Source organism: Argentina anserina, chromosome 2, assembly GCF_933775445.1.
Source record: "Argentina anserina chromosome 2, drPotAnse1.1, whole genome shotgun sequence".
In the NCBI taxonomy this organism is placed as follows: Eukaryota; Viridiplantae; Streptophyta; class Magnoliopsida; order Rosales; family Rosaceae; genus Argentina; species Argentina anserina.
Window position 1 is genome coordinate 16,488,408 of NC_065873.1, and position 24,148 is coordinate 16,512,555.

The 24,148-nt window shown below is 37.9% G+C and overlaps 5 protein-coding genes across 6 annotated transcripts; 3 read left to right on the top strand and 2 right to left on the bottom strand.

Annotated features, from left to right (window-relative positions):
• Positions 1 to 1,142: 1,142 nt before the first annotated feature.
• On the top strand, positions 1,143 to 2,640 carry LOC126783626 (uncharacterized). Its single transcript, XM_050509130.1, has 2 exons — positions 1,143 to 1,430; positions 1,534 to 2,640. The coding sequence occupies exons 1-2, from the start codon at positions 1,423 to 1,425 to the stop codon at positions 2,099 to 2,101; spliced, it is 576 nt and encodes a 191-aa protein (XP_050365087.1). The 5' UTR covers positions 1,143 to 1,422; the 3' UTR covers positions 2,102 to 2,640.
• A 60-nt stretch (positions 2,641 to 2,700) lies between these two features.
• Positions 2,701 to 5,302, bottom strand: LOC126783539 (protein FAR1-RELATED SEQUENCE 7). Its single transcript, XM_050509021.1, has 3 exons — positions 5,167 to 5,302; positions 4,106 to 4,557; positions 2,701 to 3,059 (listed from the first exon to the last, which is right to left on the bottom strand). Coding segments are annotated over exons 1-3 (642 nt in total). The 5' UTR covers positions 5,168 to 5,302; the 3' UTR covers positions 2,701 to 2,870.
• A 12,342-nt stretch (positions 5,303 to 17,644) lies between these two features.
• LOC126784047 (protein FAR1-RELATED SEQUENCE 1) lies at positions 17,645 to 20,048 on the top strand. The gene is made up of 3 exons (XM_050509551.1): positions 17,645 to 17,816; positions 18,404 to 18,840; positions 19,702 to 20,048. Coding segments are annotated over exons 1-3 (642 nt in total). The 5' UTR covers positions 17,645 to 17,815; the 3' UTR covers positions 19,906 to 20,048.
• A 1,892-nt stretch (positions 20,049 to 21,940) lies between these two features.
• LOC126783153 (protein BUNDLE SHEATH DEFECTIVE 2, chloroplastic) lies at positions 21,941 to 22,383 on the bottom strand. The gene has a single exon (XM_050508566.1). The coding sequence runs from the start codon at positions 22,366 to 22,368 to the stop codon at positions 22,051 to 22,053; it is 318 nt and encodes a 105-aa protein (XP_050364523.1). The 5' UTR covers positions 22,369 to 22,383; the 3' UTR covers positions 21,941 to 22,050.
• A 171-nt stretch (positions 22,384 to 22,554) lies between these two features.
• Positions 22,555 to 24,009, top strand: LOC126783152 (protein FAR1-RELATED SEQUENCE 5-like). 2 transcript variants are annotated; one of them, XM_050508564.1, is made up of 3 exons: positions 22,555 to 22,685; positions 22,899 to 23,434; positions 23,781 to 24,009. In XM_050508564.1, the coding sequence occupies exons 2-3, from the start codon at positions 22,907 to 22,909 to the stop codon at positions 23,988 to 23,990; spliced, it is 738 nt and encodes a 245-aa protein (XP_050364521.1). In that variant the 5' UTR covers positions 22,555 to 22,685; positions 22,899 to 22,906; the 3' UTR covers positions 23,991 to 24,009. The 2 variants fall into 2 exon arrangements, with proteins under 2 accessions (XP_050364521.1, XP_050364522.1); XM_050508565.1 differs by having other exon boundaries at positions 22,613 to 22,685; positions 22,902 to 23,434.
• Positions 24,010 to 24,148: the final 139 nt, after the last annotated feature.

Here is a 24,148-nt window from a genome sequence, read left to right on the forward strand (position 1 = left end):
TAGAAGTTACATGATTTAGATAACTTTCATCCGCGTTATCAGTTTTTTTATTATAAATTTATTTACGTCTATTATTTTGCTATTTACTTTTATATCATTTATTTATTAAAATCTGAATTTAATTAACCGATAGTTTAAAGTTATTAACGTATTTTCACATGTGTTTTGGTTGACAGAGTCTGTTTGGGTTATAAGAGTATAGATAGTTGAGGAGCTATCTCCTTATTTAACGGTGAACATCATGTCGTGAATAAAATCTTTTGGTGCGCAATCTTATGGTTCAATGTTGAAGACTTGAACCGCGTGATATCGATCCTATCATTCATAGAAGGAAATGTAGAGTGTACTCCTTCTATATGTCACTTGTACATATATACTTGTACGTATATGTTCATTGATAAATGCGTGATTTAAATTTTGGTTTTGGGCATAGAAACTTTGACGCATGTCCAACTGTCCAAAAAATCTTTTATGATAAGATTTTCAGGCAAGAAGCCATGGAAAATCTGTTGTCCTATAGTTGGTTGCTACTCTAGTTTAAGCTACCAGTCAATCAAAGATTGCCCCATGAAGCGACGGGTTTAGCTAGCTACTAGCTACATTGGACATTCTTGCTCATTTTACATTTGTTTACACGAGATTCACATTTGTGGACATAGGTCCGATGTCGCAATTGATATAATTAGCTAAGCATTGTGTCCACTATACATATACACAAACGCTAAGAAAGAAACTGTGCAGGCGACAACTTCACTCCTTCATTGCCTAAATTAGTTTATTTGTTAACGATGATAAACAACATGTAGGTATTAATCTTGTAATTGATGTGTAGTTCTATTATTTCTTATTTTCCCCTTTCTTATATTTATATGATTTTGTACTCTATAGTTACCATATGATAAATTGTCAATTGATATTCGTAAGACATAATTTTTTTTTAAAATTGTTCTTGTACAATTTTAAAAGGAAGGATCCATTTATGCTATTTTACTAAAATAGTTTGACCCGTTATATTTTGAAATATTAGTTTCAAGTCAATGTCATTTCTGAGTGTCTTTTATTGCAACTTTTTTAGGTTAGTTAGGACATAAAATACTGTTACAAAACCAGAAACAAACCTCAGTCTTTCCAATGTCTTTAATCCCTCACCAAGATAAAGTCTTGTAGTCTCCAAAACCATTTCAAAAGGCACAACATAAAAATCCTCACTATCAGACCACAACAACAAAAGCAAAGCATCTCCCTTTGCCTCCCAATCCCTTTTCTTTCATTTTCAGATTTTCCCCATCTCTCCAAACAAACACAAAAACCCTTCACGCAAACAAACACCTGAAACCAGCAACCCCACAAATCCCCTCTCCTATTATTAGAACAAGCAGCAGAACAGAAACCCAAGTGCTACATTAACAATCTCAGACCACCATGGATGAGTATATATAGCACACACAGCCTATTCTCATTTTCCATTTCTGGCTTCTAAGTTCTAACCCATCAAATTGACCATCTTTTTGCCACTTCTTATTCATTTTTCAGATCTGACGACTACCCAAAAGACCATTACTCCGGCCAGCAGAGAGTGACATCCATGTCTTCCTCCACCACAAGCGTCCACGTCACCGCCCTCGACGGCCTGGTCAACGTCAACTCCCTCTTCACCATTGCAGTCTTCGTGGGTCTCTCCCTGACCGTGCCAGGACAAAAGAGCCTCGAGAACCGGACAGCCTGCGACGCCGGAATTGACGTGGCCAAGAAGCTTCTGGTCTTCGAGGTTGTCTCCTTCAGCTTCTTCCTATTCTCCTCCCTCGTCGCGCAAGGACTCAAGCTCGCCATCAACTTGCTCAACAGTAAAGACGTCGACGATGCCTTCCGGGCCCACATCAACCTCAAGGTCCTCCGGTTCGGGATGTTGGGATCGGCGTTCGGATCCGTCATGGGTTGTCTGTTCCTCATGTTGTCGATGGTGAATGTGATTCAGATCCGGTTGGGGATGTTGTCTTGTGGGAGCAAATCGGCTGTTCATTCTGTTGCGGCTCTTGTCGTTTTGGTCTCTTCAGCTCTCTTGGTCTATCTCACTACTGCTATCTATGCTTTTCTTCACTAGAAAAATAAAAAACTAAAAACCCATTTCGATCTTATTCAAGTTGGCATAAATTTGTAATCTTTGGATGCCGGAATGTGATGCATTTCAGGGTTTATAGGTTTTGGTTCCACATAATATGGGGCTTTTCAGACCAAACAGAGTACCATTCTGTGTTTTGTTTTTGTTTTGGAGTGTAGAATACTGTTAATTTTGGTATTTTCTGGGGCAAAAGTATGTCAATTTGGGAGAAGAAATTACGCTCAAGGCACAAAACCTGCAAGCAAAGAAATAAGTTGTCTACACGTAAACCTACGAAGAGGATGAAGGCAACAGCATTGGGATTGTGAAGCTTAGCAACGGATGGCGTTGAGGGTCAGGGATGGTGTGCTCCCACGTATTTGGAACCCGAAATTCTGCCATTTTGGACTCTCCGGCCTATTATTTGGCTAGAGACCAATTTTGAAAGTGCATTAGTGAGAATAAGCGACTAGGATTTTGCTATAAGTATTTTGGATTGTTGTATGATCTGTATTTTCAGATGTTATAAAATCAAAATTTAGTCATGTTTGTTTCTTTGACTGTAGAAATGAGTGACGGAGTTTAGGGAGTTAGGATTTCTCGCAATTTCTAGGTGTGTTATTTTTACAAGTACAGGATACTACAGTTTCAGCTCAGGTCAGATGAAATATTTTTGAATTTGGCATATAACAACAGCAGCAGCAAATCAAAGAAATTTTACAAAAATGATTAGCTGAACAAGTGTTGCAGACATTTGAGTGTCTTTAGGGTGCTAGGCTACTCTCTTCGATTCAATCTCTTTGACACTTTGAACTATATCATTTATGTTTCTCGATAGATGATTGGAATGCTCTTCCATCTCTCGCAAAACCATGTCAAGCTGTTCTTGATAGGCTGCAGACCTCTTCCGCTCTCGCTGTAGCTCAGCAGTCAACTCCCGAATTTTGATATCTTTTTCATCCTGGAATGTACACAAAAGGAAGGAAAACCCAACAACAACAAAAAATGAATAAGCTTGGTGAATTGGAAGTTCATGGTTATATATAATGCATAAAAATTGAAATCTTCAGCAGAAAAATTGATGTAGACTACAGCACAAAAAGGAAAACTGTTCACTAAAGTGGGCTGTCTAGAATCAGGAGACATGTGATTCCAGAGGCAAGTAGGCAAATGATGGGAGTGACTCACAAGAATTCTAATACCAGTTACTACTGAGTGAAAAGCTCATTATCTGTTTCTTCATTATCACTCGAGCATTTTTATTATATAAAAAAAAATTGAACTTACAAGTAATTTCATAATTTTTTAAGTGATATACTTGAGTTGCTTAACATCAACATGAACATATCATTTGACTATATGAACTACATTATTAGAATCTAAAATATCTAATCTCCAACATAACAAAACTGCAAGGGGACCTACACTTTGCCACTGAACCAGAACCTTGATTACTATGATGTAAGATGCATTCTTTGATTCTCAAGTCGCAACCAAGGGGAAAAAAAACATAAACCTCAAACCGACTGTATAAAGACTGCAGCAGATCTTTAATACTAGAATATCTGGTGTTTTAGCAATACTTTCCTGATTGTACCAGAAAATAATGACCCAACTTTCCAACCAGTAAAAATCACTTACAGGTTGTATGATGCAGCAAATATTACATTCTTTCTAGAACGTCAGCTGTATTAGCAAAACTAACTTTCCAATTCCAATACAGAAACTAATTTTCCAACTTGTCAAGCTCGAAATGACTGGCTTTATGCTCAGAAAAATCCTAGATTGAGTTGACCATTTGGTGCAAATTCAGATCTTAAACAGTGAAGTGACAAAGCCTAGATATAACTCAGTAACTTAAGCCACACCAATTCAAAATACAACTCAGCAGTGAATAACCTATACAGTATAAACTAAAGTTGAGTAACACACAGATGCAGTCTAGACAAGGAAATAGCAAGGACATTGAAATTAGAATGATAAATATATTGAGCAATGAGGACTCACTGGTGTTTGAGATAGAAGCACAGTTCGGCGACCATTTGCAGGTGTAACTACCAGTGAATGGTTATGCTCCTTTATAAATCTTGTCACAGTCCATTTTCCTGACTTTTCTCTCTTTACCACTATCATTGCTTTACACCCTTCTCTTGTAATTGCCCGAGGCTTCCTGTTCTCACTTCTTTGTGGCCTCGTCTTTCGAAACCCCTCTTTATTGCACACAAGTCTACGCCAAACTACCTTACCATCACGCAATGATCTCCGGAAGGCATCAACCCGCATGATGAATCCCAAATGTGTTGCATATGCATCATAGAAGACCTTGGCCGCCTCTTCTGTTTCAAACTCCATACCCACATACGGTTCCATATCAGAACTCCCGTCAAATGTAGTTGCCTCTTTCCCATTTGAACTCTCAATCATATCCTCATCTTTACTCGTAGATGGCTCTTCATCCACTGCCACACACACATTTTGATAACACTCGGGCATTTAGGGGCAATCAGATAACAAGAGTTAAGGTCAATTTTTGCACCGAAACTAGTTAGTTGACACACTGACTGTACAAAGTGTCACAATTCGATATAATAGGCTCATAACTATGACTAATAAGTGAACTAGTTTCTGGGTTTTGAGGATTTATATTTTATGGAGATAAACGAAAACATATGACACTCATTTACAGATGTAAATGGTACGATGAATAACACTAACTGTAAACTTGCTACTGGAAAACAGTATTCAGGAAAGTGACGACTATGACCAATTCTTCAAAAGAGCATAGCTTTCTACCGAACTGACACATGCTACAGTCATCAGCTCAAAGCTGAAGGTCAAAGCAACTCAATTAAGCATGGTTAGGAAGATTGGGTACAGTAATTTCCGTTTGGTTTCAGAGAAAATACAAGAATCAGCTGATATTGGGTTTCTCAAGAACTTCTCAGCAGTCAAAACAGAGAAGACTTCCAAAGATATTGTAAAGCAAAAGTAAACTGAGGAACCAATTTAAGTATGAAAGATGTTAAACCGAGGAACCAATTTACAGAGATGAAAGATGTTAAACTCACTTGTTGGCAGAGAGATCCAGACCCAGTAGATTGGTTAGATTCCAGAATGGTGAAAAAAGAGGCGAAAAGGTGGTGGTTGCTTGTTAGTTTTAATGGGACTTTTGAGTTTGATGAGTTTGATAGGGGTCGGAGCTCAAACTTCAGAGTTCATTCTTCAAAGAGGGGTTAATGTGGCAGATAGAAGGAATGATCCCATGTAGTGAGGACCAGGCGTCACCCTCTAGTCTCCAAATTTATTTATTTTTGACATATGTACCGTGAATTTATTTTGGTACTTCTCATTTATGCAATGTAGAATTATACTACAAAACTAAATGCTTCGTATAAGAAGTATTGTTATTTCTAATTTAGAGTGTCAAAATACAACCAAATAAAGGTTATTTACAGAAAATAAGCATTCTAGTTATTACAAAGTTTATGTGCATCAAATCCTCCTTAATGTGTTCGATAATGATGAGGGGCGAGCAATTTAATATGTAGTGGTTGTTATATTCTCTTTCGAAGATGCTGCAATCAGTATGCAAGAAAAATGAAGAAGTTCGTGCCGCGTGATTCTTAATTCTCCCTACCACACGCGACTGACAATGTTGAGCCTTATGCGACTTTCCCTCTGCATCGACAACGCTTGACATTTGATACAAGTACTATTCATATATGCTCGTTTAATAATTGAACGTTCCCTTTGGTATCTTGTAAGATATATTCAGCAACTGATGCAATGCTTTCTTCCTACTATTCTTTCTTACAAAATTTGTATTAAGGGCGCATTTACTTACCCAAAATGGAATTAATATGGAATATGAATCGGAAGGAATGTGAGACGGAATAGAATAATACGAAGGAATTTGAATGAATCTAATTACGATTATTATTGTTTACTTACGATAAAGAATCAGAATAAAATTTTAGTTAATGACCATAATACACTTTTTACAAATCGGATGAAACTCTCTCTATTTCTGGATTTCCTTTGCAACCCTTATCAAAATATGCAACATATATGTAAAGTTAGAAATTTATAAAATCAGTGAAGCTATAATGTACAATTGCTCCCTTTTTAAAAAGTACAATTGCTTTGCTTTTGCACACTTGATCAGTATATATCTATAGAACGAGAATCTGAAAACAAACGAGAATGCAAACACGTGTATAAATAAAATGTAATTTATTGAATATCAAGCGCGGAGTTACAATCTTTGTGAACTCCTCTGATTCTATCTCCGTATATGACTTGGCTCAAGGGTGACATGCACTTGATCTTGAGAATTTGAGTTTGATTTGGATTTGGATTTGATGAAGAACGAGCGATTTGTCCGCTTGATGATTCTTCGTGGACTTGAGTTTGGATTTGGATTTGAGGAAGAACAAGCGATTTGTCCGCTTGATGATTCTTCGTGGACTTGAGTTTGGATTTGGATTTGAGGAAGAACGAGCGATTTGTCCGCTTGATGATTCTTCGTGGACTTGAGTTTGGATTTGGATTTGAGAAAGAACGAACGATTTGGCCGCTTGATGATTCTTCCTAGACTTGAGTTTGGATTTGGATTTGAGGAAGAACGAACGATTTGGCCGCTTGATGATTCTTCGTTGACTTGAGTTTGGATTTGGATTTGATGAAGAACGAGCGATTTGGCAGCTTGATGATTCTTCGTGGATTTAGGAGACTTCGGGATTTCTCGAGAGTGATATTGCTCTCTTCTTCTCCAATGTAAAAAAATCCCCCTTCTCTTTATGTTGAAATGGGTATTTATAGTGTCAAGAATAATCTATTTATATAATATTTTAATGATACTAAAATAATAATATTTTTTTAGTTGTATAATTAAATCAATATATATTTTCTGATTAATTTAAATAATCGAGATTCAAATAATTGATTTAATTATAACCGTAAAAAAATTTATTAATTTAATTAAATACCCGATTACCATTTCGATCGTCAATGACACTTAATTTCCAATTAAAGTCGGAATCACGTAGCTTTGATTACGATCATCCGTTTATGTGCTGACGCGAATTTTATTCGGGTCCGTACTGACTTTGTTGACTTTTAGACCACGTGTGCAATTTTGTCGGGTTCTTGATCGATTTAATTATTTAATAAAAATAATTTACTTCATTAAATTTCTTGTGTCTACAATATCAAAAGTTGATCAGAAATTTCCCCAAAATATATACTAACAACAAAAGCTACTATTACCCAATTGAATGATTGATCAATACACAAGAAACTCAAATATGGTACAAAATAAGTAGAAATTGCAGACCTACTGGTCTAGATGGAGCTGTACATTAGACCTAGCAGGCTAGCAATCAACTGGAGAAGCATCTAATACTTCTACTATTAATTTCAACCCATTTGCTTTGGTTCTGCCCACTTGATAAATAAATATATATATATATATATAGTCACTATCCAAAGTGAAGGTTCACTCTGAAGTTTCAGAGTGAAGTTCCAATTTTGGCACACTTTTCGGTCAAATTTTTTCACCATAAGTGATTCAATATTTAGGTATGATATTCAAGATCATCTCTACAAAATTTCATCTAATTCGGGCATCGTTAATGTATTGAAATTAGATTAAATCAATGAATGAATTAAGACTGTTCAACGTGAACCGTTCGTGTAAATCTCAATTTTGAAAGCTCAAATCATTGTCAAATTGGATAAAACTTTATAGAGATGATCTTGAATAGCGTATCTAAATATTAAATCGCTTATGGTGAAAAAATTTGACCGAAAAGTGTGCCAAAATTAGAACTTCACTCTGAAATTTCAGAGTGAACCTTCACACTGTAGATAGAGACTGTATATATATATCAAGTTGATGATCAATAGCTAGGAGAGAGTTTTACCATCCTTCAATTGTGGGAATATGTTTAATACATCAAAGACAATTGGGAAGGGTTTAACAATAGCAAAAAGCCTTGGGCCAATTACATAGTTGCTGCACTAACAACTATAAAAAGAAAGCACATCAACAACAACATTGATGAGATTGTTGGCCAATTACATAGTTGCTACACTAACAGATTCATTTACTGTACTATCATTTTTTCTGATATAAGATATATATATACATATATAGTCCATATCCAGAGTATTACAGAGTGAAGTTTTAATTTTCGCACACTTTTCGGTCAAATGTTTCCACCATAAGTGATTCAATATTTATGTATGTTATTCAAGATCATCTCTACAAAATTTCATCTAATTCGGACATCGTTAAAGTATTGAAATTAAATTAAATCAATGAATGAATTAAAACTGTTCAACGTGAACCGTTCGTGTAAATCTCAATTTTGAAAGCTCAAACCATTGTCAAATTGGATGAAACTTTGTAGAGATGATCTTTATATTCCACCATTGCTGCTGGATTCCGGCAACCAGAGTTTAAACAGTAAAACCAAACAGCAGACACTGAAATTATCCTTAACAATCTTATACGATCATAGATTTCTAGAATTTCCACACAAATCACTGAAAGTGTTTTATGACAAAGCAAATGCTGAAAACCGGAGTATGAAAAAGACAGCTGAAGTGGCATTGCATAGCACAGAAGATGATCAAATACTTGCTGTGAATCAACATTTACTAATTTCACACTTGCCCGCCAAAAAAAAACTTAATAATTGCACGAGCTTTTGTTCATAGTCAAATTATACCACTTCCACTATTGTAAGACCAGTTGATTCTGTTATGAAAATCAACGATATATTGCATATATAATTAATAAATTGAATTAGAAATAATTATAAATCATAAATGAAGAACACGAAAAAAATTCAACAAAAATACCGAACGATTTGTGATGAAAGAACTAGTCGAGACGTGTGTGATACCACACTGTCCTTAAGACGTTTACGCCTCCTCTACCGGTGCAAGGATGCTTGGCGCTTGTCTCCCAGGATATAACGACTAAACAATTCTAGAAAGTTGCACTACTAACTAGAACCCTCAACGAACTCGAAAGGTACCTCTATCTATCACCAGAGAAGAACTAAGAACTTTGAGAGTGGGAGAGAATGTGTTTCGAATGGGATGATTTTACAATGAAAGGATGGTGGCTATTTATACTGTGAGGATTTGCAATCAGCAATTAATAAGATGGCTGTTATAGAAATCAAAAAATCATAACATATATGAGTTACATATGTTACAAACATTGATTTCAATTCTGTTATAATTCTCCATAACACACAATAACTCAGTTGTTACAAAAGAAGAATTTGAACAGTCAAGAGAATTTGAAAAGTCAAAACCGAATTTTCGGAAATGCAAAAAGAATCTGCGTTCCGACCCTCAATTCGGTGTTGCATTCGTGTCCGCAGGTCGCACGGGCATACACGAGTTTCCCTTGCGACCTAGGATTTGCACCCCCCCTGCGCGTGTGCGAGATGGTATAAGGGGGCTTACACACTTTACAATCCATACACAATGGATTCTATATAAAGTCTTTTCAACACTTCTCTTTTCCAATGTGGGACAAATACCTTTCCCTCATTCTAAGTAGCCATCTTTGAGTGACAATTTCTTATTCACCCACAAACCAAATTACACAAAGAAACATATGATCTTGTAGCCCTCATTATGGAGAACTCAAATCTATGTTCATCTTTGATTAATTATAAGTTTAACTTAATTTAATTAATCAATTAAAATTTGGTTTTAAATGGTTTTTCCAACCATTTTTCCAACAATTCCCCACATGAATGAAATTGGCCACCAAAGACTCGATAGAATTTGGTGATAGATTTCTACGGTAGGGTGGCACTTAAGACCGAAAAACCGAAAACCGAACCGAAAAAACCGGACCGAAACCAAAAAAACCGAACCGAACACAAACCGAACCGAACACACGAAAAACCGAACCGAACCGAATTAATCGGTTTGGTTTCAGTTTGGGCACATAAGAAACCGAACCGAACTGAAAAACCGAATTATTTATAAAATAATGTCGTTTTACGTTTATCTTACCGAATATTTGTTTTGATTAATGTGATTTTAGGTTTATATTATATATAATTATATGTTTCTCTTTTGTAGTGTTATATATGTATATATAATCATCTATGTTTATATGTATGCCCATATATGTATGTTTCAAATAAGTTTGCTAAAACAAACACACACACACATATATATATATATATATATATACAAGCGGATGTGTAATTACTAAATCTGCCTCAATATGAAGCAACTATATGAAGGAAACTTCTCAAGATCGATCGACACCAGTCGATATGATTGATATGTATATATAGTCACTTTGTAAAAATTTCATCTAATTCGGACCTCGTTTAACCGTCGGAATTTCCGGTAAACCGAAAACAACACTAATATACCCTAAGGGAGGACCCATTACCAAGATGCGAATGAGAAAAGTTGTTTACATATTTGAAGTCACATATTTTTTGTCATCGATCGTACGTGGTCGAAACAAGGAAACTCATTTGGCAAAGTCCCGGTCAATGGGGGTTTTATTATGTGAAAACGCATGTTTTTTTGGTTGACCGTTGGTACGGACGGTCAAACCATGTTCAAAACGGACGAAATTTTTACGGGTTCCCTAAATATATATACCGATCACATCTACTGGTGTCGATCGACCATATTTCAAACTGGAGTTGTCGATCGCCGAAGTGTCCACTACTGTACCATATCCTTTATATTAGGGTTATAATAAAACTATCACATTATGAAGCGACTATATGAAGGAAACTTATCGGAATTGATCGACACCATCCGATGTGATCAGTATATATATTTAGTGATCATTTTAAAATTTCATCCAATTCGGACTTCGTTTGACCGTCGAAATTTCCGGTAAACCAAAAACAACACTAATATACCCTAAGGGAGGACCCATTACCAAGATGCAAATGAGAAAAGTTGTTTACATATTTGAAGTGATATAATTTTTATCATCGATCGTGCCTGGTCGAAACAAAGAAACTCATTTGGCAAAGTCACGGTCAATGAGGTTTTATTATGTGGAAACGCCTCTTTTTTGGTTAATGGTTAGTATGGACGATCAAACTATGTTCAAAATGGATGAAATTTTTACATGGTCCCTAAATATATATGTTGATCACATCTATTGGTGTCGATCGACAATATTTTGAAATTAGAATTTTTTAAAAAAAAAAAAAAAAAAATTTTTGTTTGAAAAAAAAAACTGAAAAAAACCGAACCGAAGCGAACCGTTCGGTTCGGTTTTCAGTTTACAATATTGAAAAACCGAACAGTAAACCGAACCGAAGTTGAATTTCAGTTTGGTTTACGGTTTGACCCCAAAACCAAACCGTTTAAACCGAATGCCACCCCTATTCTACGGTTGAAACCTGCATAGGATAGGTAGGTTTGACCCTTTGAACCTTCCCTTATAAAAGTATGCTTACTTTACTAACTAAATAGTAGACGCGATGTCTTTGAACTATTCGTCATTTGTGTAAATGATAACATACTTTACACAAGAGTCTCCCTGGTACACTTCGGTTCTCATTTTTGTGCCCATTTTGGCCATGGAACACACGTCTGGTTCTGCAAGTAGTTTGATAAGAGTTATGCCCTCATTAACTCCCCTAGAAGCGGCCCCACTTCTCTCTTGCATAGGTGATCTCTTAATTAAGAGTAACCCGCATTACTCTGCTCGATTTCTCGACGCATAAGAATCATTAAAAGTTTTAACTTAACCTCATCCTTTACGGGTATCACTGGTTTTTATCATAGGAATGGACTTGGGGAACTCCCCACAGTGATCCGAACTAATCTCTACAGTTTGGTTTTCCCTTTTGAACCTAGATCTTGGGATCTCCAGTCAGCTAGGTTGGGTATCCACTGTAGTGATTTTTAATTTCCAATGGGCTTTAGTCCCATTTCCTTCGATGATTTTTCAACTAACTCTCTGTTTAACCCTTTAGTTAAAGGATCAGCAATATTATCCTTAGACTTTACATAGTCTATAGAGATAACTCCAGTTAAGAGTAGTTGTCTAATGGTATTATGTATACTAATCGCAGACACAAGTTTTGTCCATCTAGGAATGTCCTCTATGAAATGGCGTAGCCATTCTGCTTCCTCCCCACATTTGTCTAGTGCTACAAACTCAGACTCCATTGTGGATCTAGTTATAACTGTTTGTTTTGAGGACTTCCAGGACACGGCTGCACCCCCTAGCGTAAATACATATCCGCTAGTAGACTTTGAGTCTTTCATGTCAGATATCCAGTTCGCATCAGTGAACCCTTCTATAACAGCTGGGTATGATGTGTAGTGCAACCCGTAGGTACGAGTATACCTTAGGTATTTGAGTACTCTTCCAATCGCTTGCCAATGCATAGCTCTAGGATTACTCGTGTACCTACTTAGCTTATGAACCGCATAAGCTAGATCTTGTACAACTTGTTAAGTACATTAGACTCCCAATTATTCTTGAATACTCTAATTGAGAAACACTTTCACCTTTATTCTTGGACAAATGTAGATTCAAATCTACAGGAGTTCTGACAATTCCAGAACCTTCCTTGTCAAATTTCCCAAGAATATTGTCCACATAGTGTGTTTGACTCAACACTAGCCCTTCTGATGTTCTCGTAATTTTAATTCCTAAAATGACATCAGCAAGTCCCAAGTCTTTCATGTCAAACTTAGAATTAAACATGTCTTTAGTAGACTTGATCATCTTATCGCATCATCAGTTTCGGCTCGGTTGTCTTCACGTGCCCGTTTAGAAGAATTAAATTCCTCTCTAGACTTCCGTGGAAATACATTTTCAAAGAAAGATGCATTTCTCGATTCCATTATCGTAGGAATATTCGAATCGTGGGCTAGGAATCGATAAGTCGAACTGTTATGTGCATATCCAATAAAGATGCAATCACTGTTTTAGGCCAATTCTTCACCTTTTTAGGTTTAGGAATTTTCACTTTTGCCAAACATCTCCATACTTTTAAGTATTTGTAGGATGGTTTTCTCCCTTTCCATAACTCATATGGAGTTTTTCTCTTCTTTCCTTTTGGGCACCTTATTTAAAAGGTAATTTGCCGTGAGAATCGCGTCTCCCCACATGTTGGGTGGCATCTCAATACTGAGTAGCATAATATTCATCATATCCTTTAGAGTATGATTTTTGTGTTTTGCTACACCATTTGATTGTGGTGAGTATGGAACAGTTCTTTGATGTATAATCCCATTCTGAGCACAAGTCTCAGCAAATGGCGATTTATACTCACCCCCTCGGTCACTTCTTATTGCCTTAATTTTCTTGTTGAGTTGGTTCTCAACCTTTTTATAGAAAATGAACTTCTCTACGGCCTCACTTTTGCATTTTAGCAAATACACATAGCAATATTTCGTGCTATCACCGTTGATTTTAAATCACACACATCTGTATGAATCAGATCAAGGGGTTCATTGTTTCTTTCAATACTTTGGAAGATGATCTAATCAATTTTGTCTCTACACAAGTTCACACTTGTGCATGTTAATTGACATATATTATATTCTTCACTACCATAAATTAGGAAGACTCATATAGGTGTAATAGCTAGTTTTTGACAATAAACAATCCACCACCCATGGCTCTATGTCAATTTCAGACAAAACACATTTGTCAACACGGAGTTTTATACTCATAAAACCCTTAAGAACATACATCAATTTATTCGATAATTTCAGTTATGTTCTACAGATCAACCCAAAAACTTGGCTTGGTCATACCATAGCTCTAAGTCATTTAGTCCCCAGTCATAATCACTGACTTTTTCCATACTATCATCTGATATCATACAATAGAGGTTCATGTCTGCAACCTCCTGAGTGACGGCTTCAATCAGGTTTGCCTCTCTCTTTTTGTTCCTCTTTGGTTTGTTACAGTCCACAGACTTGTGACCAGTCTTGTCACAGTTGTAGCACTTGCCTTCAAACCTTGGCTTCTTGGAGATGCCTCCTTTCGGCCCCAGTTTGGACCCATGATACTTGCCTTTCTTGTTTTTGGAACCTTGACCATGTTCCATCATGTTTGCCTTGGCAGAGACATCATTGATCTAAGCTTTCTTTTCGGATCCTCGGTTGTCTTCCTCAATGCGAAGTCTAACCTCTAGATCCTCCATGGTCATTTCCTTTTCGCTTGTGCTTCAAATAATTCTTGAAGTCCTTCCAAGCAGGTGGTAACTTTTCAATAGCACATGCCACTTGAAAACTTTCACCTAGTTGCATTCCTTCAGCGTGAATCTCATGCAGGATTAGCTGAATCTCAGAGAATTGACTCATCACAGTTTTGAAATCCACCATTTTATAATCAAGGAAACGGCCCACGATAAACTTCTTGGCGCCGGCATCCTCGGTTTTATATTTTTTCTCCAAGGATTCCCATAGCTCCTTTGCCGTTCCCATGCTAATGTACACATTGTACAATGAGTCGGCTAGACCATTCATGATATAATTCATACATAAGTAGTCAGAATTATTCCATGCATTCACAGCAGCAATCTTTGCTTGATCGCCATGGTCATCTTCCTTTAACTCAGGAGCATTCTCCGTCAAAACCCTTGCAAGATTAAGAGTGGTCAGATAAAACATCATCTTTTGTTGCCACCTCTTGAAATGCAAACCGTTGAACTTCTCAGGTTTTTTCCCATAGGATACTGAGACAGGTACAACGAGAGCAGTAGGTACAGTTGGCACCAAAGGTCCCTTGCCATTTCCGGAATTTTCTCTGTTAGTCATTTTTAGAAACTGAAACACACACACAAGGTGTAAGTTTACTTGAAAAAATTCAGATAAATATCGAATACAAAATATATAAGCAATATCAAATTAAACGTCTTAAGATTGTTATAAAAATCAACGATATATTGCATATATAATTAATAAGCTGAATTATAAATAATTATAAATCAGAAATGAAGAACACGAAAAAAATTCAACAAAAATACCGAACGATTTGTGATGAAAGAACTAGTCGAGACGTGTGTGATACCACACTGTCCTTAAGACGTTTACGCCTCCTCTACCGGTGCAAGGATGCTTGGCGCTTGTCTCTCAGGATATAACGACTAAACAATTCTAGAAAGTTGCACTACTAACTAGAACCCTCAACGAACTCGAAAGGTACCTCTATCTATCACCAGAGAAGAACTAAGAACTTTGAGAGTGGGAGAGAAATGTGTTTCGAATGGGATGATTTTACAATGAAAGGATGGTGGCTATTTATACTGTGAGGATTTGCAATCAGCAATTAATAAGATGGCTGTTATAGAAATCAAAAAATCATAACATATATGAGTTACATATGTTACAAACATTGATTTCAATTCTGTATTCTCCATAACACACAATAACTCAGTTGTTACAAAAGAAGAATTTGAAAAGTCAAGAGAATTTGAAAAGTCAAAACCGAATTTTCGGAAATGCAAAAAGAATCTGCGTTCCGACCCTCAATTCGGTGTTGCATTCGTGTCCACAGGTCGCACGGGCATACACGAGTTTCCCTTGCGACCTAGGATTTGCACCTCCCCTGCGCGTGCGCGAGATGGTATAAGGGGGCTTACACACTTTACAATCCATACACAATGGATTCTATATAAAGTCTTTTCAACACTTCTCTTTTCCAATGTGGGACAAATACCTTTCCCTCATTCTAAGTAGCCATCTTTGAGTGACACTTTCTTATTCACCCACAAACCAAATTACACAAAGAAACATATGATCTTGTAGCCCTCATTATGTAGAACTCAAATCTATGTTCATCTTTGATTAATTATAAGTTTAACTTAATTTAATTAATCAATTAAAATTTAATTTTAAATGGTTTTTTCAACCATTTTTCTAACAGATTCAGTTCTATTTCACAAGCTTTTGTTTATAGTTTTCCAAATTAACCGATACACTACAAATGAAAGAAAATGAAGGCGCACACAGTGAGAGATATACAATGTCATATGCAGTACTATCATTAAACTTTCACATTTTTCTCAGCTGGATAAACAATCAATTTTAATTTCACATAAGGAGATCTGGGTTCAGCATAAGCGTCATAAAATTAGCATAACCAAAAGAGGAATGGGTATTACCCAGTCTTCTCATAAACAAAAGAGAGAGAGGATGATCGAAGAAAAAATGATAAGAACACTACCACAACTATCTGAGAAACACGTTGCGGTTCATGTAGAATCCGGCTTTGGGGTTCGTTAGAACCTCCTCCATGTACTCAGCCACGGAGATTGGGCCACCGCAAAACTGGGTTTAAACAATAGTAACACTTTCTCAGAGACAAGGAATTATTGCTGAAGTAAAAGAAATTTGGAGAAAGAAATGAGAAGAAAAGGAACCTTGATGATGCCCTTGAGGTGCTTGACGAGGTCGGAGTCGGAACAAGGCTCATGGGAGTGCTCTGACAGTAACAGGAAGTGGGTTAGATAAACAGAGATAGTGATTAGGTGGGTGGGAGAGAACAGGGGAGGTGGGATTTACCGGTGGCGATGCAGAGGCCGGAGCGGTCGATGGAGATGGTGGAGGGTTGATCTGAGTGAGTGTATGAGAATTGGGTAGTTAATTGCAGGAGGATATTCTCGGAAGAAATTGTTATTCCGACCCATTTCGAGCTCCCCCCTCAGTAATACAACTCCGGGGCTTTTCCGGATCCGATTCGGAGTTTTGATGGTGGGTCCCACTCTGAATTCTATTCTCTTGGCAAATAAACGCCGGAATGAAATTGATTGTCGGGGAATACAACTCCATTCCGAGTATGTAAACATGCTATAAGAAAACTTGTTCCTCCACTGTTCTTATACTTTGATTCCCCTATTTTTGTTCATAAACATTTTCAGCTCCATATTTAGGTGAAAGAGAGATTTTAAATAAAAATGGAGGATTGTAGCATTAATGCGTAAGTTTCATATGAGAAGTTATTCTTTATTTTTTATTTTTTTATTTTCAGTTTTAAGACATTTTTTATATGGGGTCCGAAGGTAATCCAACGAAAGATAACCTCTAATGCTATACGGTAGTACACCGTTGCATACCGAAGCGGAGGGGCCAGTCTAGAAACCGGGCATCAGGGTATCCCTACGGCCGAAGATAATACCTCCGGCATGAGACTAATCCCTGACGGGCACATGTGAAATGGTTCAAACCCGGAATTTCACCGGGTGCCCTGGCTACAGTAATATCCTTAATGTCCCAATTCAGACACATATTGTGGCACAGTTAGAAAACAAAGAGGTGTGTAATGCCTCCGTCGATGATCGAACCCCTAACCAATGTCACATTTAAGCTCTGGTTAAAAAATTGCCGCGGTCAGAAACCACTACATCACACTTCGTGGTCGGATATGAAATTATTTTTTTATCAAAGAAAAAAGAAAACCAGCCTCATCCAAACGTAGTCGTTTCTCCCTTTCACTTCAGTGTTCCCCAATAAATCCAAAATCTCAAGTAAAAACGAAGCAGAAGAAGAAGAAGCAGGAGAAGAAGAAGAGAAATTAACTTAACGCCAGTAACGAGGTTTGACCCTTTCCTCTTTGTCTTCCTCTGCACCTGTCTGGTCTCCCAAATCAGTCCATGAAAGCCCAGAATACGATCTTCGGACTCCGATACCATTCACAGCAACTCTGACCACTAACAATATCCGGATTTCATTCAAAGTAAGAAGCTCTCTTAGTCTCAAGTTCCATTACTCTTTCTACTCCAACAATTTTTCTTATTATTTCATTCAAAAGATTGAAGCAATCTGGCCTTTCATACCCATTAAATTTTACTAACTATTCAGCAGTAATTGAAAATTTGTTGAATTTACCTGAGAAGTAACACATGTAATACATTATTGATGAGAAAATGTGGTGTAGGAACTTTCAATTTGTATTGTCAGATCTTTTGACTGAGCCTTGTGTAACTTATTGCGGTGATAGCAATATACGGTGGTATGGATATCATCGCTCAATCTATGACTTTTGGTGTTGATTTTCATCCATATTGATCATCTGCAGTATTAATCTAAATGTATGAGAGCAGAAAGCTTTGGACTTTGAATTAAGCTAGCAGTTCATACCATCAGTAAGCGTGTAGAAAATTGAGGTTAATATATGCTTCAAGATGAAGGCAATTTTACATGTTGACATTTTGATTATGAAAGTAATGAGCATGTGCTTAAGTTTCAGTTTAGTAATAATTTTTGTATACGAGTACCAAACCTACATACATTGTTTATGAAACTTATCACATTTTATGACAGTGGATTTGGAGGATGAGGAGGAGGAAGGGGAGGAAGTTGGGGCAGTTGATGGGTATGCTGAAGTAAACATGGGCGCTTCTGAAGGAGGTCTCGTTGGAGAGCCTTTTGTCGGTATGGAATTTGATTCAGAAGATGATGCCAAGAAATTCTATACTGAGTATGCCAGGCGGGTCGGGTTTTCTGTCCGTGTTATGCAGCGTCGCCGAGGTACTGATGGGAGAACTCTTGCCCGTCGGCTTGGATGTAACAAACAAGGTTTCTCTCCTAACAATAAGGGCACACTTGGACATGAGAAAAGGCCCAGAGTTAGTGCACGTGAAGGTTGCAACGCAACAATCTTGGTGAAGATGGATAAATCTGGAAAGTGGGTGGTTACAAGATTTGTAAAAGATCATAATCATCTTCTCATTGTTACTGCCAATGAGTTTAGCACAGCGGTGAGCTTCTTTATGTTACTTAACTACGTGGAGTATCTCTTCCTTACTGATCGTATATCTTTTGTTATTGGTCCTTGTTTCATGGTTGATCTTTTCCACCTTTTCTTTTCCTATATGAATTGGTAGTGATCTTCCGAACCCAAACTGGACCGAGTATCCTGCAAGATTATTCGCTTTAGTCGAATTTGGTTTTATGTTCTTCAAGATTATTCACATCACTCGAATTGGTTATGCTTTCATTGCTTTGCATACGCATGTTATATCATATAAGGGAAGCTTTGATGTTATTAGGGGAAAGTATACAAGAGATATACATGGCATGGTAATCTATAGTAATGTTTTCATAGCCTATGAAATCTTTGCATGGTTGCTGCATCAGGCATTGTTACTAAAATCATTTGTTTATTTAATGAGTAAATGACGGACATTTAACCATGGTTTCCTCGTCTTATTTCTCACTTGAGTGTAAATGTACTTTGATGATAAAAGAAATCAAACTGCATACAGATATGAGTATTAGGAATAGCAAACACAGGAAAATAATTAAAACCTTGTTGATGAATAGTCCTTCTGAAGATTCTGTGATGGTGGTAATACACTAATACCAAGTTAAATGTAATAAGGTCAAGCAAAAGATTTGGATGTATTTTGTTGAAACCCCAAAAACCCCAAAATTGAGGCTTGCACAAAGTTGTTTTGTTAAAGAAACTGCTGAAAACTAAAATGGCATACTATTATTGTATTCTGTGAACGTTCCGTTACTTCTGTATTTGTCTTTATTACTATTTAATACTTTATAGGTCTGATGTATTTTGAATCAGTTCAGTTTCTACAAATTACTTATCTGCTTCATGCTTGCAGGGTGACAAGGATAAGAAAATAGAGGAACTTATGATGGAACTGGATCATCAAGATCAACTATGTGCAGCTTATCGAGAAAAACTACTCAGTTTCATTAATAACGTGGAGGTAGAAACAGAAGAACTTTCTGCAAAGATACAAGCCATTGTTGACAGAGTGAGAAAAGTTGAATCCGAAACGCAAAAGAAATCTCGCTGTAGATAGTATTATCGCAGAAATAGCTCTAGGATTTGCTACCATGGGTTGTGTTAGTGAATCATTGGAATCCAACTCCACCCATGAATGTACAGAGCTGAACTGAATGTTAGAATCAATTTCTGTTCATTTATGAAAAAGTTCTTTTTGTTTGGCAGTTCTCAATTTGATAGTACTTCTTACATGTTCTTCAGGACATTGTTCACATAATCGATCTTGATGCTCAATAAGCTCATGGATCTTCTGATCTATAGTTCCGTGACAATGTTGAACAGTTCACACATCCTCAACAACCTAACAGTTGCATACTGTTAACGTAGTGATTACCAGATGGGTGATTGATCACACGGTTAGCTATTAGTGAGTGTTAGTTTGACACGAGAAGTATAGTGGTTCACCTCCCTCTCTTGGGGTAGGCTACGTCCACTTGAATCCACTAGTATTGGCAAATAGCCTTCAGTTATACATGTAGTGATCCCCCTCTAAGTGGGATGATGGGTCTCTTTTATAGGTGAGGGAACCCCTCTCATTTACATATTCTTCAATGTGGGACAAGTGCCCCTCTAGGTTTACTATAGAGTCATCTTGATGAGGTCGGAAAGGTGACTTCCCGGTGGTGTCTTGGTGAGTTCCGACTATCATTGGAAAGCTTGTATGACGAGGTACACTATGAATATCATGGTTGAGCCACATAGTGATTTGTAGATCCGCCTAGAGAGTGATGCTTATGCTCGGTGGCATGCCATACTAGCTCTGTGCTAGTAGGGGTGCCAACATGTCCCCCGCAGTCCCTAAGTAAGAGGAACTTCTTGCTTGGGGAGTTTATCAATCAACATGTCACCGAGCATAAGTGTCCGGGCGGTGGCATACCCCTACCAGTCCCCGAACTCCTTAAGCAAGAAGAGACTCTCAAACCTGCAAAACAAAGATAAAAGCATATGTGCACGAAGTATGTCTGTTGTTATGGATAGCATAACAATGTATGGGCGCGATGTGTGTTTGACACATGATGATGCGTGTGTTTGTATGGTCCCGAATATGATATAGTACGCGAGTGTGCACAAGTCCCCGAAACCCCTAGTCAGCGAGGCGGTTTCGAGTGATATGGCTTATGTGTGCGGTGTGCTTAGGCGAAGTAGTCTAGCGTGATGGCGCTTTGGACTAATATGGCTGCTACGGGTGAGTGTGGCTTTTATATGCCAATATGGCCTTTGAAGGCTAGTGAGACCTCTATAGGCTGGTGCGTCCTATATTGCAGTGTGCGTAGGACGGCGTTGAGCCACTGCGGGCGTAATGTGTCCCTCTTAGTGCAAAGTTTTGCACGTAGGACGTCTGAGCGCTGACATAGAGCGTTGTGCATCCATCTTAGCGTAGTGACCTACATGTAGGACGTCTTTTGGACGTTGAATTAGAGCGTGGTGCGTCAATCATAGCGTAATAGGCTACGCGTATGACGTCTTTTTGGCGTTGACATCCGCCTAGAGAGTGATGCTTATGCTCGGTGGCATGCCATACTAGCTCTGTGCTAGTAGGGGTGCCAACATGTCCCCCCGTAACGCTTATCTACGCTATGATGGCACCCCTACTAGCACAGAGCTAGTATGGCATGCCACCGAGCATAAGCATCACTCTCTAGGCGGATCTACAAATCACTATGTGGCTCAACCATGATATTCATAGTGTACCTCGTCATACAAGCTTTCCAATGATAGTCGGAACTCACCAAGACACCACCGGGAAGTCACCTTTCCGACCTCATTAAGATGACTCTATAGTAAGCCTAGAGGGGCACTTGTCCCACATTGAAGAATATGTAAATGAGAGGGGTTCCCTCACCTATAAAAGAGACCCATCATCCCACTTAGAGGGGGATCACTACATGTATAACTGAAGGCTATTTGCCAATATTAGTGGATTCAAGTGGACGTAGCCTACCCCAAGAGAGGGAGGTGAACCACTATACTTCTCGTGTCAAACTAACACTCACTAATAGCTAATCTGGTAATCACTACGTTAACACATACTAAAATGAATAGAAGGGTGCACCGTGTACTTACTGCTAAACTTTATTTTCTTGATGATAAAAGGAGAGCGTTACACATGAAAAACGTTTGCGATTCAATACATAAAGCTGAAGAACTAATTGCGCCTCTATCAATTGTAACCCTTCCCTAAACAGTTGAGGCAGCGCTGCACTCGATTTCCATCACAGGTTGGGCAAAGACAAGGATTTATGGCTACTGGGTCATACAGAGGCGACCATTGAAGGGTAGCATTCCCTTTACATAGCTTGCATATGTAAAACCCTTTCCCTTTACAAACCACACAAGGCAAAGCACTCTTCTTCCGTCTGGACTCGACGGCCACCCGTAAGGCTCCAATCGTGGCGGTGGAAGCGAGATTGAGAGTCAGAAATCCGGCAAAGATTACGGCGGCGGCTTTCCCCACCGTCTGCAGTGGCTTCGGTATCATTTGAGGTTTGGTTGGTGGAGTCTCACGAAGACAGAAGCTAAGGTGGACCTGCTCTTCGGAACTGAACAAAGTTCCAGCCCTACTTCAGACACTGGAATCGTGTTTTGTCAAATTGTGGAATCCTATCTCCTCTCCAAGTCACTTTTACTCTATTTAAACGTCGTCGTGTCGTTCACATCATTTTGTCGTTAAATTGGCGAGGTGTAATTCGACGCTGAATTACACTGTTTTGGATTCCCTCATTTCATTTTCAAATATTCCAAGTGAGAACTGATAGAAAGACTCAACCTTGTACTTCTGAAACTCCCGATTTCCAGGTATGGCTTTCTTTTCCGAAATGTAAGACTTTGGGTTTGAACGTTGAGATAATCTTAGAGCAAGTTTCAATTTTTCTAATCAGATTAACCTCAATTATACATGGGTTCGCTTATATTCATATGTTTTGGCTTAAATTACGTAGCTTTCGTCAAATTAGTTGAGTAATTTTTGGTGGGTTTGGAGCTTAGCTTTTTGTGTGAATTGTGTTCTAGAAGTAACAATGGAAAGCGAGAGTAACAACAACAACAACAGCCACCCATTTGAGTGTGATGAGAATCAAAGTTGTGAGCTTCCAAATGACATTGATTTTTGCATTGGTGAGGTAGACAAGATCTTAGAACAGTCTAATGGAAGCTCACATTTGATGGGTAATCCCATACAGCCTTATATAGGAATGGAGTTCAAGTCTAGAGATAGTGCTCGGGAATTTTACATAACTTATGGCAGGCACACTGGGTTTACAGTTAGGATTCATCACAACCGCCGTTCGAGGATGAATAACATGGTGATTGGCCAGGATTTTGTTTGTTCGAAAGAGGGTTTTCGTGACAAGAAGTATGTCTACAGGGACAATAGGGTTCTTCCTCCACCGCCTGTGACAAGAGAAGGTTGTGCTGCAATGCTGAGGGTTGCTTTAAGAGATGGGGATAAGTGGGTTGTTACCAAGTTTGTGAAGGAGCACAATCACCCATTGATGTCGCCGAGTAAAGTTCCATGGCGAGGATCTGGGAAGACCTTGATCAATGAGGTGTGTGTTTAACTCTCTTTGATAACATAATATTGTTTTGAAATTTATGAAGTTAAATTTGAATTGTAATGTGTGTGCAGAGTTGATACAGTATTTTACTTTCTGACTGAATCTGTTATACTATATAAAAACAATGTAGTGCAGTGTATGAATTGATTTCAATAGCGAATTTCTAATACTTGAATTATGTTATATGCACATTTCTGAACTTTGGGAATGAAATTGCTGCTGAAGCAATCTTCAATATGAAATCATAGAAGGAGTCTGTGTAATGATGGGACTATGATTGGCAGTCTTTTGTGTAACTTTTGTTCTGATACTGTACCTCGTACATGATCATTTGTAGGATGAGAAGGACCGGAAAATTAGGGAGCTGACTATCGAACTGAGCAACGAGAGACAGCGATGTAAACGTAGATGTGCGGCTTATCAAGATCAACTGAACAGGCTTTTGAAAGATATTGAAGATCACAGTGATCACTTGTCAGAAAGAGTTCAAGATATAGTGAAGAACATTAGAGAACTAGAGAGTGGGCAGAGTGAAGACTCAGAATAGCAATGCTACTCGTGCATTGTTTTGTGGCTTGTTTTGTGGATGCTATTTTTAACATTGATTTGTCCTGGCCGATGATGTAGAGTTTGACGAATCCTAGAGGATACTGATGTACCTTAAAGCCTTGAAAGAAATTGTGTGCCTTCTTATAAGGCATCATC